The following is a 17,518-nucleotide window of genomic DNA, read 5'->3' as shown; positions in this document are numbered from 1 at the left end:
TGAATTCAGTACATGTATTTCTTTTCATTTTTTAATTTTCTCTTTAAAACTGACTTATAATCATTAAAGTTGGGTTAAACCAAAAAACTTTTCAGTTTCTCAAAATAGTAGATTAATGGCAAACTGGGGTCCAAACAAATTATCAGTACAAACTGTGAAATTTTTATTGAACTTATTTAGAAATTAGATACAGAAGAACTTGTACGTGGTTATAATAAAAATCAAGACAATATATTTCATCTATATGAGTTAACCTTATAAGGATTCAGTTATGCTTTGTCCCAGGTACATTTATAACATACCTGTACAAACACTGTGAAGAAAATAAGAACCATTAACGTTGTAGTAAACATTTCTTTGGGTAAATTCTCTGCTTTCAATAGATCCATTAAAGAAAAAGCAACAGCACCTCTTAGTCCACCATAAGCCTGAAATAATACACCCCAATTATTATGACATGGTATATAGTATACTTGTGATCACAGCTGAATGTCTTATTATATTTTGTCCTGGGTTTCTGTTTCATTGATACAAAAACTACATCATATTACATTACCATGTTCTTGTCCTCAATATGCATGTTATTTGCCAAAGGAACACTAAACAGTCATTCAGCTTTTTATTTATAATTTTTCAGTCATTTTAAAAATATTTTTTTTATTAAATGCTTGATATAGTGAATGGTACAATTTTCAAACTTGCATTAGCAAACGGAGAAGGTAAATTAACTCATATAAAATTGAGAAGATGTCAATTTTATTTTTTGATATTTTTTTTATTTTTTATTAATGAGGCCCTTAGTTTTGATATTTGAATTGTTTCACATTTTCATGTCAAGCCTTTTACAGTCCACTTTTGTATGTTTTTTTCTCATTGTTCAAGGCCCTACCGTGACCTACAATTGCTTACTTCCACTTAATTTTAACTGTAGTGGATAGTTGTCTCATAGGCAATCTCACTACATCTCCTTATTTCATTTTACATTACTTGATTTGTAGAGAGTCCAAGTAAATGTGTCTAATATGGGAACCAGGACAATGTTTTAATGGATATGGAAAAAGAATATCAGTTCAATTTTGATTTGACGGTCGCAAATCTCTGTTTTACTGTCTCCGCTACGCTTCGCCAGTAAAATTACATTTGCGACCGTCAAATCTACAATTGACGGTGGCAACTCTTCAACTACAGTAATGTTATTCCTTAAATAGCCTACCATGATAAATTGTTCAACATAACTGATTCTTCGGACTCTGTTGGACTTGTTTACAAAGAAGGTCAATAATAATACAACTGAAATAACAAAAGAAAAACATTAAAAACATAATTCATATAACTTCCTACATGGGCCCCTTCTGTACACAAAATATAGTTTGTAACAATGAAAATTTAAATCACAAAATTCAATTCAACGAAAAATAATTTCAATGCTAGATGACTGTCAGCAAACAAGGTGTAAATCCTGCATAAATTAATTACACCAAATACAGTTGACTTATTACTTATGAACTGAAACAAGATGTTTATGTGAGCTAAAATGCCTCCTTCTATAGCCATATTGCAAATTAATTAGTGGTAAATTAGTCAGTTTGTCAACCAGAGAAATCAAAAGCACTGTAAACGCTATAGGCAGTTAATCAAAAATATGTTGAAAACTGTGGCAGTGTTGCTTAAATATTTAGTAGTCATGACACGGGTTATGTTTTTCTCATATATTTTATGATAGTATGATACTAAACCCCTAACGGGAGGGATTGTGCCTGATATTCATATGATGAAGACATAATCTTTCAATCAGTTTAATTGAGGTCTGGAGCTGGCATGTCAGTTAACTGCTAGTAGTCTGTTGTTATTTATGTATTATTGTCCTTTTATTTATTTTCTTTTGTTACATCTTCTGACATCGGACTCGGACTTCTCTTGAACTGATTTTTAATGTGCGTATTGTTATGCGTTTACTTTTCTACATTGGCTAGAGGTATAGGGGGAGGGTTGAGATCTCATAAACATGTTTAATCCTGCCGCAATTTTGCACCTGTCCCAAGTCAGGAGCCTATGGCCTTTGTAAGTCTTGTATGATTTTTAATTTTAGTTTCTTGTGTATAATTTGGAGTTTAGTATGACGTCCATTATCACTGTACTAGTATACATATTTTTTAAGGGGCCAGCTGAAGGACGCCTCCGGGTGTGGGAGTTACTCGCTACATTGAAGACCCATTGGTGGCCTTCGGCTGTTGTCTGCTCTATGGTCAGGTTGTTGTCGCTTTGACACATTCCCCATTTCCTTTCTCAATTTTATATCTCATTTTTCAGATTTGTTTTTGTCATGTGCTGTTCTCCTTTCCACTATCCTACACATTGTTCTCTAACGATATATCATTTGTTTTCAAATGTTTATTATTCATTTTTAAATTACTTTAAAAAATGTATCCTTCATGATTAAAAGTGTGAGATGTATGTACGCTGTCCCAGGTATGGGGAAGTTTTGTTGAAGGGTCTTGCCAGAAGTAAATAGATATAAATTAGACTGGACAAATGCCTAACAAGAGGCTCTCAAGAGCCTGAATCGCTCACCTTAATTCTTTTGGTTAAATCTCTCATCAATGATTATTTTGGCTTATCAATTTATTTAAATGTTTTTTGGATCGTCCTATTTTCTTCAAAAGCCAAAAAAAATAATAATTTTCTCCTATGTTCTATTTTTGCCATAGTAGCTATGTTTCTTGACATACAAGGAAATAAAATATAAAATTTATACTAGATACTCTGAAACTCATTTAGCCTAAGTTTGGCTGAAATTGATACAGCAGTTTCAAAGGAGAAGATTTTTTAAAGTAAGTCAACATGATGAACAAATTGTGAAAAAAAGTCTTTAAAGGGCTATAACTCCTTAAGGGGTCAATTGACAATTTTGGTCAAATTGACTTAATTGAAGATCTTACTTTGCTGAACATTATTGCTGTTTACAGTTTATTTCTATCTATAATTATATTCAAGATAATAAACAAAAACAGCAAAATTTCCTTAAAATTATCAATTCAGGGGCAGCAACCCAACAACAGGTTGTCTGATTCATCTGAAAATTTCAGGGCAGATAGATCTTGACCTAATAAACAATATAACCCATGTCAGATTTGCTCTAAATGCTTTGGTTTTTGAGTTATAAGCCAAAAACTGCATTTGACCCCTATGTTTTATTTTTAGCAATGGCGACCATGTTTGTTGATAGATCATAACTTCGGATACAATTTACAAACTAGATACCCTAAGGAACATTCAGTTAAAGTTTGGAAGTATTTGGCCCAGTAGTTTCATAGGAGAAGAATTTTGTAAAAGATTTCTAAGATTTACGAAAAATGGTTAAAAATTGACTATAAAGGGCAATAACTCCTAAAGGGGTCAACTGACCATTTCCGTCATGTTGACTTATTTGTAAATCTTACTTTGCTGAACATTATTGCTGTTTACAGTTTATCTCTATCTATAATAATATTCAAGATAATAACCAAAAACAGCAAAATTTCCTTAAAATTATCAATTCAGGGGCAGCAACCCAACAACAGGTTGTCTGATTCATCTGAAAATGGCAGATAGATCTTGACCTGATAAACAATATAACCCCGGTCAGATTTGCTCTAAATGCTTTGGTTTTTGAGTTATAAGCCAAAAACTGCATTTGACCCCTATGTTCTATTTTTAGCAATGGCGACCATGTTTGTTGATAGATCATAACTTCGGATACAATTTACAAACTAGATACCCTAAGGAACATTCAGTTAAAGTTTGGAAGTATTTTGCCCAGTAGTTTCAGAGGAGAAGATTTTTGTAAAAGATTACTAAGATTTACGAAAAATGGTTAAAAATTGACTATAAAGGGCAATAACTCCTAAAGGGGTCAACTGACCATTTCCGTCATGTTGACTTATTTGTAAATCTTACTTTGCTGAACATTATTCCTGTTTACAGTTTATCTCTATCTATAATAATATTCAAGATAATAACCAAAAACAGCAAAATTTCCTTAAAATTACCAATTCAGGGGCAGCAACCCAACAACGGGTTGTCTGATTCATCTGAAAATTTCAGGGCAGATAGATCTTGACCTGATAAACAATATTACCCCATGTCAGATTTGCTCTAAATGCTTTGGTTTTTGAGTTATAAGCCAAAAACTGCATTTAACCCCTATGTTCTATTTTTAGCAATGGCGACCATGTTTGTTGATAGATCAAAACTTCGGATACAATTTATAAATTAGATACCCTAAGGAACATTCAGTTAAAGTTTGAAAGTATTTGGCCCAGTAGTTTCAGAGGAGAAGATTCTTGAAATAGTTTACGACGACAGACGACGGACGACGACGGACGGCAAGTGATGGCATAAGCTCACTTGTCCCTTCGGGACAGGTGAGCTAAAAACTGGAAAAATACCATGCATTTGAAGTTATCAAACCTGGACAGATAATAAGTCTACTTAAACTAAATATGCATTGATTCGATTGCATATTCTTGTTTTAGATATGACATAATAAAGTCTGATTTTGAAGTTCAAGTTTAAGACTTCAAAGCCTTACTTTTACCATATTGTCATTCAAAATATTTTTGGATTCATTGCAAATGCTTGAGATCCAATGCTATAATTGCTCCAAATCAAATGACTGACTTTGATTACTGTGTCTTATATGTTTTAATAAACTTATTGGTTTTATCAAAACATGAAATGGCTGTTTCATAGCAATTTAACTTCATGAAAAGTTAATGGTCCATCTTTAGTCTAAAAGCTAAAAGTCCTTATCAAAGAAAATCAAATACCAGTACGAATTTAATGTCAAATTAATGTCTGAAGAAATTATTGACATTTAAGAAACTAATCTAACTAATTTTGAGTGAATGAGTTAACCAAGTTTAAAATGTTGATGGTTAAATCTATGTCTGAAATCTTCTAAATCAATGAGAATATTTCCGTCTGATCAAATAATTCTCTGGTGAACCATTTCTATTAATTACTTATGTCACTGTCACTGTATATTAAATTACTTCTTATTTAGACATGACTGGTGAATAAAGTGACTAAATGAATTGGTATGGTAAAAAGTGACCCATTTTTTATCTTCACATATAAATTGATGAATAAGATTTTCTAGGATGACAGCTATCATACAAATAATACAATGTCTCAGATTGATAAATTGTCTGGGATGACACAAATCAAACAAAAATACATTGCTTTACAATGAAAATTCTCCCTACTAATCCTATAAAAAATACTCTGAAGTCAATGGAAGTAATATTCAATATGCATAACACAAAAAAGTTCAGTTTCTAGCTTAGTTACAGCAATTGATTCAAAAAACATTTTACAAATATATACTTCATACTTGTAAGGCATGCATATTTCAGTTTCCTATATATTATGGTTTGTGAAAAGAGCTGTGTCTATTATTTTGACTTCTGCTTTCATATTAAATTATCATCCCCCCCCAAAACAAACTTGCACAAATAAATTGTGACGAACTCCATTTAAAATTCTTAGTTAACAGCTAAAGGATTATGTACATACCTAAAAATCTATACAGCAAACAGAGGACAAGGGTCCATATAATAAACCATGGATTCCAGTTGTCAGGTTCAAACATTCCGTTCTTAAACAGAGCTATACCCAGGAATACAAATATTATACAATCACTGATGGAACTGCAAAACAAAATAATAAATAATAAATTAAGATGTATCCATCAAATTCATTACATTCATAATGCATATGTTCTATTTTTAGCAATAAGGGCCATGTTGGTTGGCAGACAGAAACTGCAATAGTTCTTAAACTGGATTAGTCCGGCGGCTTTGTAAAAAATTGTGCACATCCTGTTACAAGCATGAAATTTGGCATAGACCTTCCTCAACTATTACTCTTTTATTTCAGATAGGGAGGCATTTGAAAAAAATGTCTCACTTCCGGTAAAATCCAAAATGGCAGACGTTATACTTAAATCAGCCCAATATCGAAGGCTAGCGTGTAAAAATGTCCTATTATCATGCTACTATCATAATATTTGGTACAGACCTTTGTGTTTTACTACTTTGGGATAAATTAAATAGATTAGATGTCTTCAGAAACACCACTTTCGGTTAAAATCCAATATGGCGGACATTGTACTTAAATAAGCTTATTTTTTAGGGAGGGTAATTGAAATGTGTTTTAACGTATTGCTACTATAATTACATTGTGTATGAACCTTTCTTTGGTGCTTCTGATGAAGACAATGTATAAGACATATGTCTTAAAAACCCTTACTTCAGGAAGTATCCAAAATGGCGGACAGAGAAATATCAATTTTTTATTCAAATTTTCAACTTTCTTCAAAATGTAAAGAAAATGATTTTATTTTGTGCTGGTCATTAAACTTTTGGCTTTAAGTTATCCCCAAAACCACTTATTCTAGCATGTTGTAAATGCTAAGATATAAAGTTGACACTTCCGGTAAAAATATGACGTAAATTTTAAAGATGAGTCCTCAATTTATTTCTTCGATGTAGAGTTTTGGATAGATTGATTAAACCAAAATAAAATCACTATAGTACTAAAAAATATTTAAAACTACTTCTACTTGGCCAAGAATACATGCTTATTCACAATCACCACCACATGCACACAAGGTAGTGCACGGGAGACCCGATTTTACACATTAAAAATAACCGCGGCATCCTTTCTTACATCCATAATGTACAAGCTTCTGAAAAAATGATGAGGTCTCAGAAAGAGTTTTTTTTTTTAAGGGACCCTCTTTGTCCCTTCGCAATCCATTAGTGACAAGACTAGGTAGCATAAAAGTCAATCCAAAGCTCGTCTCACTAAACACCTGCATTAGTATATTACACGTTTTACATGCTTGAAAGACTAGAACAAGTCGTGGGAAAAGCCTCACTTAAAATGAGATTTTTTTTGTGCAAAAATTGACTTTCTTGGTTCGTTAATCATGTTAGATCTGATAAGTTTGTACAGTACAACCCCGGTGATTTAGGCTGATCAATCATCATTCTTTATGTTAAAGTCACATCTTCAATACCATTAATGTCTCCCACACAGTCTTTTTTTTCCTTTTCAAGCAAAGAGAGAACAGTATCACAACCCGTCATAAGGTATTGGTCAGAAATAAAAGTGTGTGATCACTCATTGCCTAGTGCATTTGAAAGGCCATTGATAGATATTAATCCAAAGATTTTTGCCTCCCCAAATACAATCAATAGTTCGTCTGCCCCTTTGTTACGGAATAGCGAAATACTGGTAGTTTTAAAGCTGCTAAAAGAAGCAAGGGCAACATTTAGGGGAAAGGGAATACACAGAGGAACCCAGGATTAAAAACATCCTCAAAGATGGGAAAGTTTTCTGAGAGATGACGACAGTAAGAAAGAACTTTTAAGTTTTCATTCACAGGAGCTTGCTCAATACAATTTTGAGTACAAGGTAGTTGAAGCAACAAATGCTCAGGATGTTTAGTGTTATCCACCACTTGATGATGTTTCAAGTTTAGCACCATGTTTACATGAAGAGACTGACACTAGAATTAAGATAGATGTGTCTGATGCAGTGAAACATAGACTTAACTGAGTCATGACTCAAACAGTCGATACTGATGTCATTGCTGTTTCGCTATTCCGTGACATAGGGCAGACAAACTTTGGTTTGCATTTAGAAGGGGAAAAGTATAAGATATATATCAATCAATGACCTTTCAAATGCACTAGGCATTAGAAGATAACACGTTCGCTGGAAAAGGAACTGCGTTGGTGACATTAATGGAGTTTGAAGATGTGACTATAGCATTTAGAATGATGATTGACCAGCCAACATCACCATATGGATTTGATGTTTATTGTCATTGAAAACGATACGTGGTTTTGTTGGAAGATAAAAAAAAAAAAAGAAACAGATTAGGTTAACAAGGCAAGAAAATATGTGTTTTTGCAGAATTTATTAAGATGTGAGAAACAATACCACAGTCTTTGTAAATGTTGGAAATCAGCTCTCCGATTGTGAATTGCGGCCTACTGAGTATGCTGATTGGGTATTATGTCCTTACCTAAATAAAATACCTTGAAACTGAAATACGAGTGGATGAAGTCTTGGATGCGTATGGTAGTTATAGCAACAAATGGTCAGGATATTCTATCTTATCCACCACGTAATGTATTTCAAGTTCAGCACCCAGTTCACATTTAGAGGCAGACACTAAAATCATGGTGCATGTGTCTGATGCAGTGAAACACGCACTTAAACGAGTCATGATTCGAACAGTCGTTAATGATGATGTTGTCAATACTGTTTCACTATTCCGTGACATAGGGGTAGACGTTGTGTTTGGGAGGGCAAAAGACTTTGGATTAATATCTATCAATGGCCTTTCAAATGCACTAGGCAATGAGTGACCTGGGTCATCTGAAACACTTATTGTTATCCATGTCTTTACCTGTTGTGATATGGTTCTCTCTTTGCTTGAAAGGGGGGAAAAGACTATGTGGGAGACATTGATTGCATTTGAAGATGTGACTTTAACAAAAAGAATGATGATTAATCAGACTAAATCACCAGGGTTTTACTGTAAGATCGACAGAACTTAGCAGATGGGTATAACATGGTTAACGAAGCAAGAAAATAACTATTTGCGCAACAGGGACGGCTTTTCGAGGCTATTCCCTCAACTTGGTCTAGTCTTTTCCAGCATGTAAATAATGCAATATACTTAGGCAGGTGTTTAGGGAGACGAGCTTGGGATTGGCTCTTATGCTACCCACTCCAGGCGGGGACAAAGAGGATAACTTTTGAAAAACTCTTTTTGAGGCCTCATCATTTTGTCAAAAGCTTATACATTGTGGATGTAAGAAAGGATTCCGCGGTCATTTTTAATGTGGAAAATCAAGTATCCCGTGCACTGCGATGTGTGCATGTCATGGTGACTGTGAATAAACATGTATTCTTGGCCAAATAGTAATAATTTAAAATAATTTTTAGTACTATAGTGATTTTATTTTGTTTTAATCAATCTATCCAAAACTCTAAATCGAAGAAATAGATTGAGGACTCATCTTTGAAATTTACGTCATATTTTTAACCGGAAGTGTCAACTTTATATCTAAATATTTACAACATGCTAGAATAAGTGGTTTTGAGGATAACTTTAAGCCAAAAGTTTAATGACCAGCACAAAATAAAATCATTTCTTTACATATTGAAAAAAATGAAAATTTGAATAAAAAATTGATATTTCTCTGTCCGCCATTTTGGATATACCCGGAAGAAAGGGTTTTTAAGACATATGTCTTATGCATTGTATCCATCAGAAACACCAAAGAAAGGTTCATACACAATGTAATGATAGTAGCAATAAGTTAAAACACATTTCAGTTACCCTCCCTAAAAAAATAAGCTTATTTAAGTACAATGTCAGCCATATTGGATTTTAACCGAAAGTGGGGTTTCTGAAGACATCTAATCTATTTAATTTATCCAAAAGTAGTAAAAAACAAAGGTCTGTACCAAATATTATGATAGTAGCATGATAATAACACATTTTTACACGCTGGCCTTCGATATTGGGCTGATTTAAGTATGACGTCCGCCATTTTGGATTTTACCGGAAGTGAGACATTTTTTTCAAATGCCTCCCTATCTGAAATAAAAGAGTAATAGTTGAGGAAGGTCTATGCCAAATATCATGCTGTAACAGGATGTGCACAATTCGTCTGAAATATGCTTGTAGCCGCCGGACTAATATCTAAAGGATGATTGTGACCAAGTTTGGTTCCAATAGACAACCTAATTTAATTGAAAACAAGAATGTGTCCTCAGTACACGAATGCCCCACTCGCACTATCAGTTTCCATGTTCAGTGGGGTAAAAACTCTAATTTGGCATTAAAATTAGAAAGATCATATCATAGGGAACATGTGTACTAAGTTTGAAGTTGATTGGACTTCAACTTCATCAAAAACTACCTTGACCAAAAACTTTAACCTGGAGCGGGACAGACGGACGAACAGACAGACAGACGGACGGACGAACGGACGCACAGACCAGAAAACATAATGCCCCTCTACTATCGTAGGTGGGGCATAAAAATTGTAAAAGTTAATAGATGATGTATGAAGGACGACTAGTGATGAAAAAAGCTCACTTGACCCTTTGGAGTCTGGTGAGCTGAGCATTTTTCATCTTAAAAGAAAAATCCTTCTTTATTGACAAAATATGACCATATTACCTTATCTTTTAAATAAACCAGTAAACTCTAACTTACCTTTGCATTTTACTGAAGTATTTAACAGTTGTATGAGATTTTGTTGATATGTTGTGGAATGCATACTGTGCCTGTGTTAGTCCACATGCTATAAGGCTGTAAAATAGAACAAATTGAATCATATAGACATACTTTTGAGCTACAGCTTTTAATACAAAGAGATTTGATGTATATGTTTATGAGACAGAAACCCAACAAAAAGTATTATCAAGAAGACTGGGTTCACATGTCTAACTATGGATTGTACCTAAGGCCAATACAACATTCCTCTACAATATTTTGGTTCTTTAGAAAATTTGTTGTTGTTGGTAGTTCTTTCATATGCTTAAGGACTCTTGATGTTTAAAGGCCTCACCCATTATATAGATATCTCTGCTTACAGCTGAAGATGTTTTTTGGTTATTTGAGTTGTTGGGTTGCTGCCCATTAACACATTTCCTCTTATTTATGTCAAAATAACCTGACATTCTAAATTACCATTTATATATATACCATAGTAAATTATAAATATCTGACAAACATGCTGCAGAAACAATGATTAATGCTTAAGCTGAATACTAGCAGAATGGGAATTGATATGAATACTAAATTAAAGCTGTCTTTAACTGACATCTGTACCACATTCTATAGTCTTTATTTAGGATGTGAAGTATTTTCGTGAATACAACATAATTGAGGTATCAGAATCATACAGACTGAAGTCGTGGTTAGAAATGCTGCATGTTAATGCTTTATAATAAATCGTGTTCTCAAACTGATCCTTTACTGTAACTAGCTTATTAGACTGTTGAATATTAGTGCACCATAATAAATCGTGTTCTAAAATTGACCCTATACTGTAACTAGCTAATTAGTCACTGTTTCTAAAGTTTGTTCGCTGTAGTCACAACATTTGTACTTCTATTCTGATAGTTTTATTGATCACATGATTTATCATAGTGTAGATGCCTTAATTGCAAATTCTGTATTTCTGTGACGTGAATTCTTAAATATCAACTATATTACCATTTCGTCAAACACTGTAGCAGTTTATTGAGTAAAGTGATTGCATGTTAGATTAAGAATAATAAATTGTGAATGGAAATAAATTCAATAAAATTATGTAATTTGTCTTAAATTTCATTTATTTGCCATGGTCTCTAAACTTATTATTTTTTTTTTTATAAATTCAATATCAAGATTTGTTCTGAACACTTTTCTGTAAAATTTAAGAGTTATTTAATCCTGACAAAATGACTGCCAATTTATAAAAGTTATACGGGTAAGTAGACAATACTAAACATTCAATTGTATTACTATTAGAATATTAGATTCATCCAATAGAACTACATTTACCTTATAATTCCTGAGAAATGAAAGAGTTCAGCCATGAGATATGACATGTAGGCCAACACAAATACTGATAATGGTTCTATCACTGCAAAACAAAAGAAAAAAATATAATTTCATTAAAAAGTATAGAAAAAATGTGACCTAGTGGTTCCTCAGGGGACTGTTTAGCTCACCTTGATTCTGTGCAAAACTTTTAAGACTAAATAGACAAATATTTTATCAGAATAGACATGTGAAACATAATTCTGTGAAGAATCCATAAAAATTTCACCAATATCTACTCATTCATGAATACCACAATCTTTCATAAAAGAAATGGAAGTTTCATTTTTTAAACAGTGGAAAGAGTAACAGCAACCTATCAAAATTAGCTCACTCATTTTCCTCTTCATATTCTTATCATATGTTTTTAAAAGATACATTAGGGGTGAATGTTTTATTTTAACAGTACAAACATTGTGTGACAGTTAGCAAGGCCATTAATGGTAGTACTTAAGAGGAGTTTACTCAGTGAGTTTCGTACTGTTTTGTCTTCAAAATTTTGAGACAATAAGGAGGGGAGCTCCAAAGAACAAAGGTACATACCAGTACATACATCCAGATATTCTATTTGGTCAGTTAACTAATTGATTGAAATAAGATTATCCCCTGTTCTAATTGATTGATATATTATCAATGATTTAATCAAGACCATACTTCTGTAGTAAGATTGTCAGCTATTCCTGAAGAAATTGTTTTATATATAAATGTATCAATAAAAATTGATTGAATATGACAATATTTCAGAATGACAGAGTTATAAATGAACTATTCATTGGTGATCATTTTTTAATCATTCTATACATGTTAATAAGTTTCACAATATGTTTTCCATGAAAGGTCACAGCATGTCTGTAAAATGATATTCATCAGAAAGTTTTCTTTGTCATGGAAATAAAATTCTTCTAGGAAACATTTGATTGATACCAGCTATAACAAGAAATATCAATGGGATGGAAATTTCTCTGCAATTTTTTTTTCTCAGGAAAACTTAATATATATTCAAAAAGTAAAAGGATTTTAAGAACAAGTACACATTATTCTCCTTAACTTGTTCCATATTCACAAGGATTTATATTCACTTTCTTTTTTCTAAACCTGAAAGTCGCAAAAAATAAGTTGGTTTACAGTATATAAGATTCAGATGCACTCTTAATTGTCTTCCAACAAGGCAAGTCAATTTACTTGATTTTATCCTTACAAGGTTAAACATAGACCAATTAAACAGTCAAATTCAAACACCATTAAGAAGCTGACTAACACTTACCTCTCACATGCTCTGTATATTTGGTAATTACTGCTGTTATCATACCAAACACCACACCAATACCAATACCGCCAAAACTTACTACAAAGAAACTTACGATGCCTAAAAATACCTGAAAAAGATTTTAAATAATTATCATTCCTGTGCAAATAAACTCACCATAGATATCTGGATTGAAATTTTGCAAAAGACTCATCAGTGACGCTCAAATCAAAAGAGTTAAAAAGGCCAAATAAACGAATATTTCAGTGGAAGGCAAAACCTAAAATAAATTATTTCTTTAACTATGAAAACTTAACCTTAGTCACTGAAGCATGAAATGAGGTCAAGGTCAGGTGAACCCAGTCTGATGAACATGTAGACATTGCAAGGATCTAATAAACCATAAACCAATTATCACATTACTCATAATAATTGAGTATTTCATTTGAAACGAATTTCACTTGCCAAAAAAACTTAACATTTTTTTCAGCATTTGCTGAACCATGAAAATGAGGTCAAGATCAATAGACATTTGACATATATTAATAAAAATAGTTCTCTATCACTAACCTCAGAAACAGGAATTTCTGGTTCCATCAGATTAAATGTTTTCATTGTGTTGTATATCACCACAGTCACAGCATCTGAAATAAGATATTTTATTTTATTAAGTTGAATGTAGGGGAAGATAAACATTTTAATAACACTGGATTCTGAAAAATGTCAGTATGATTAAGATCAAACCTCTCATCTCTCCTATTTTTCTGAAATTTTGCAACATGACATATAAAAAGACAATAGAAAATGAGAGTTAAGATTACAATCAGACTGGTAACAAGAAGAAAAAGAAATTAAATGAAACAAATACTAGCAGTTAAAAGATTTCCAATCTACAGCAAACCAATAAGATTTTGACAAATTATCAATGGATTTATTGGCTATTTCGTGTTTTCCAGTTTTATAGGTGGAGGAAGCAGGTGTGCCCAGAGAGAACCACAACCTTTGGAAGGAAAACTTGCAACGCTCGCTCATTCATGATTGGAGTCAAAGCACCTGCATTATGTCATTTGTTGTAGACAGTAGGATTAAATAAAACTTTTGTAAAACAACAAAATAAAACATAACTTATTAAATGTTCTTATTTTTGAAATTTTTGTAACCTTGAAAATTTCTTAGACTAATATTCTATTGGAAGAAAACATTTAAAACATTATATACTATCCATAACTTGTCAATACTGTCTATGTCAATTAACTCAGAAAATTGAATATAAAACTGTGACACTGATGTCCCTAGCTGATGTGACAATATAAAAACAATAACAGAATCTAGTAAGACCTACACAAATGTTTCTAGGCTTTGTTCCTAATGTTCTGCTATTAATACTAATTGCTTCTATGTAATGGTAAAACTTATGGAGATTACAGTATCTTTCAGAACACAAGTTCCAAGTTCAGTTTATTGGCAAATTCAATTTACTATTAATGTAATCACCATGGTTTTCACACGAAATCTAGTTACTACGATAATGTGAAAGTGATTGATTATTGGTCAGCGGTAAAATTTTGTCAGCTGAACAGAATTTGATTCCAGTTTACAGTCATGAAAGCCACATAATTAAAGCTTTGGCAAATTGCCTAGAAACGTAAATTTCTGACCTGTCTGACATTTTGCTTCAACAGTAAAACTTTTAATAAAAGGAAATAGGAATGTGTGACATTTGTGTTGTGAGGCTTAATCATCACTATTATATTTACAGTCAAATCAAAACAAATGAACTAAACATGCCTAACTTAAATAACTGTTGATGGAGTATGTACTTTAATTTACAGAATAAGTCCATAATGATCTGCTATTAACCCTACATTCCACAGTCGATAAAGAAAACAATCAACATGACATGTTCACTGTCATACTTATAATTGATGATATCAAGTGGAAAATTTACTTAAAACGATTGAATTGACACTTTTAACGTTTGTATTGACATTTTTGAGGAAGTTTTGAATACAATCAATGGCATTGATCTCCTGAAACTACAATCTAGTCATTTCAAAGAGAAAATTTGAACCACAAAATGAAAGATAACATATACATTTGTAAATAATACACATCTCTGTAGGGGCTTTTATAAAGGCAGTTTTGCTAACAGATTGGGAATACTAGTATGTGATATTCAATAGCACTTCCTTAACTACATTGATGCTACCAAATCTATAAAAAAAATCCAATGCAATTTTTATTGTACAAGTCCATATTCAATCTGATTATGTACCATAAACAGAATATAATATTGGTAGTTGTAATTGTTTTTTGTTTTTTTTTGGAAATAACAATTGTAAAGTCTTCTGTCAATCTATATAAAATAAGAGAAAAAAAAGAGAGTGACCTTGACCTTTGACAAACAGACCGAAAAGTCTTCATGATTCTTATTCTTTTGAAAGGGCATTCTCATGAGAATGACAAAAGCTTGACATATGGTTTAAAAAAATGTAATTTGATGATAAAAAATTTTGCCCAAATTTCAATTTCTGCTATGACCTTTGGCATAGTGATGTGACTTGACCTTTGACCTTCAGTGACCTTAAAATAAATAATAAGTCTCTTCCACACTCAATGGGGCATTATCAAAGCAAGCTTTGTACAAAATGAAAGAATTTTTTAAGAACAGAAATATTGATGTCTGGATGCCTGGACAGCATTCATCTTATCATATTTACCAAGGAATGAGCTTTCAAATTGACAGCAAACCAGGATTTCAGTATTTTTTAACGACTCTTTAAGGCTTTTTTGACCTGCCAAATTTATATTTCTTTTTCAATCTGTTAATTACTGGCATATTTATGACTCTTTTCCATTCTACCAAGGACTAAAACTTCTGAACAGCAAATACTTTTAATTCTATTTTCAGTTAGTGTATGAAAGACAGAATTTGCACATCAGTTAACTCATTTAAACAACCTTTGATACTGGTACTCTTAATGAAGCCTTTCTGTATCCTTTATTGGTATCGCATCATTTTCTAAATCATGAACTAGATTTTAGAATTATCAGCACTTTATTGATGCCTTCGGCAAAATTATTACCTAGATTATAAAGCAAAATTTAAAGCTGATATAAAATTGTAACATGGAATTTTTTGGTCTTATATCTAACACATCAAACTTGGTAAATGATCAGGTTTACCTTCGAACATAAGAACTAAATAATGACTTTATTTGTTTGTTCATTTTTTTCTGTGAAAAAAGGTTTATTACTCCTAGAATTTCATACACTTGTTATTTATTTATTTTTCTTCATATACATTTGAACAAAGGCATTTTCAAAAATGGCCTTTGATATCAAATATCATTGGAGAAATTTTCCTTTACAAACCCTATCTTAGATAACTACATTCTGACCTTCATATCTATTTGTCAATAGAGTTGAGGGTGATAGTAAGAAATAATCAATGTTTTACATAAAAAAACAATTCTTTACCATGTGATTAATTTTCCTGTAAACAGAGTCAATATTGTTTATTTATTAGGATTGTCATGCAGTATGACTACTAAAGGACAATCATGAGACAACCTTGATATATCCTAGTCAGATAAACACCAGTCATCAGTTAGATAAACTCGAGAAGAAATACAAATTTGGTGTTTAAATATTGTAATGGTCAAACTCGTCTCATAAACAGTAATAGAATCCTTTTGTAAATGGTGGATATAAAACACAATTCTAACAATTCTTTATCACCCATAGATCAATATACAATGTATGTTCTTTGAACATGAAGAGTTCTGTTGAGTAATTGTTTGTCTTAGGAGTAAAGCAACAGTCTTAATTGAGCTTCTTATAACTCTGTTGCAAAAAAAGTCTGTAAATTAATTGAACAAAAATCTTTCACTTAGAGCCATATGAAACGAGTGACTGGTGAAAATAATGTTTATTAAATTCTTGAACCAATGCATGTATATCACAAACTTAATCTTCTGTGCACCATTTTATCATTTTTTACGCAAATATATCATATAATCGTCAATTTTTTTTCTCTCTGTCTGTTATGATTTAACAAATATAGCAGCTCATTAAATGGCGTGTTTTGATTCTGAAGTTTACCGATTGTCACCTTATAGTAAACAATCAACAAAAAGCATTGATATTGAGCTTATGTTTAAAATGTACAATCAGATAATTGTTTATTTAAATGACAGATCCATGCGTATTGTGATCACTGGAATTTTTACGAGGAGGTTCACGCTAAGGTCAGTTTGCATACGGAAAATATGTCGGCGAATTGCTTCCTGGAAGCAAGCAATTCAAAAAAAGTAGACTACTTCTAAATGTGGACAAATTAAAGAATTTTCTTCAGAAATAAGTATGTGTACTTAAGTTTGATAATGAAAACTATCCAGTTTGTTATAAAAGACATATGCATATCTTTTTTTTAATTTGAGGTTTCATATGACTAAGAAATGAATCCTTCATGCCATGATCTATGCTCATTTCAGATGGGTATGCATTATATTTGTCAACATCTTTAAATTAAGCATAAGCTTAAAATGTTAAGAAATGTAATATAGAACATGGCATGACAGAATTATTTCAATTCTAATAAAATAAAC

At 32.0% G+C, this 17,518-nt stretch overlaps 1 protein-coding gene across 6 annotated transcripts in view; it reads right to left on the bottom strand.

The window, feature by feature from the left end:
• The window catches only part of LOC139517791 (sodium/hydrogen exchanger 1-like), an 83,973-nt gene that overhangs the window by 6,783 nt on the left and 59,672 nt on the right, over positions 1-17,518 (bottom strand). For all 6 annotated transcript variants that reach the window (XM_071309224.1, XM_071309223.1, XM_071309225.1 and 3 more), the window contains 7 exons: positions 13,479-13,552; positions 12,927-13,038; positions 11,624-11,705; positions 10,289-10,384; positions 5,557-5,690; positions 1,214-1,290; positions 303-428 (listed from right to left, as the gene is read on the bottom strand). In XM_071309224.1, the coding sequence (XP_071165325.1) occupies positions 303-428; positions 1,214-1,290; positions 5,557-5,690; positions 10,289-10,384; positions 11,624-11,705; positions 12,927-13,038; positions 13,479-13,552 (701 nt within the window). The remainder of the gene's footprint in view (positions 1-302; positions 429-1,213; positions 1,291-5,556; positions 5,691-10,288; positions 10,385-11,623; positions 11,706-12,926; positions 13,039-13,478; positions 13,553-17,518) is intronic.

The sequence above is a fragment of the Mytilus edulis genome, chromosome 3, assembly GCF_963676685.1.
Source record: "Mytilus edulis chromosome 3, xbMytEdul2.2, whole genome shotgun sequence".
Taxonomy (NCBI): domain Eukaryota; kingdom Metazoa; phylum Mollusca; class Bivalvia; order Mytilida; family Mytilidae; genus Mytilus; species Mytilus edulis.
The sequence above is the reverse complement of the archived record's forward strand: the minus strand, read 5'-3'. Positions and strand labels throughout refer to the sequence as shown.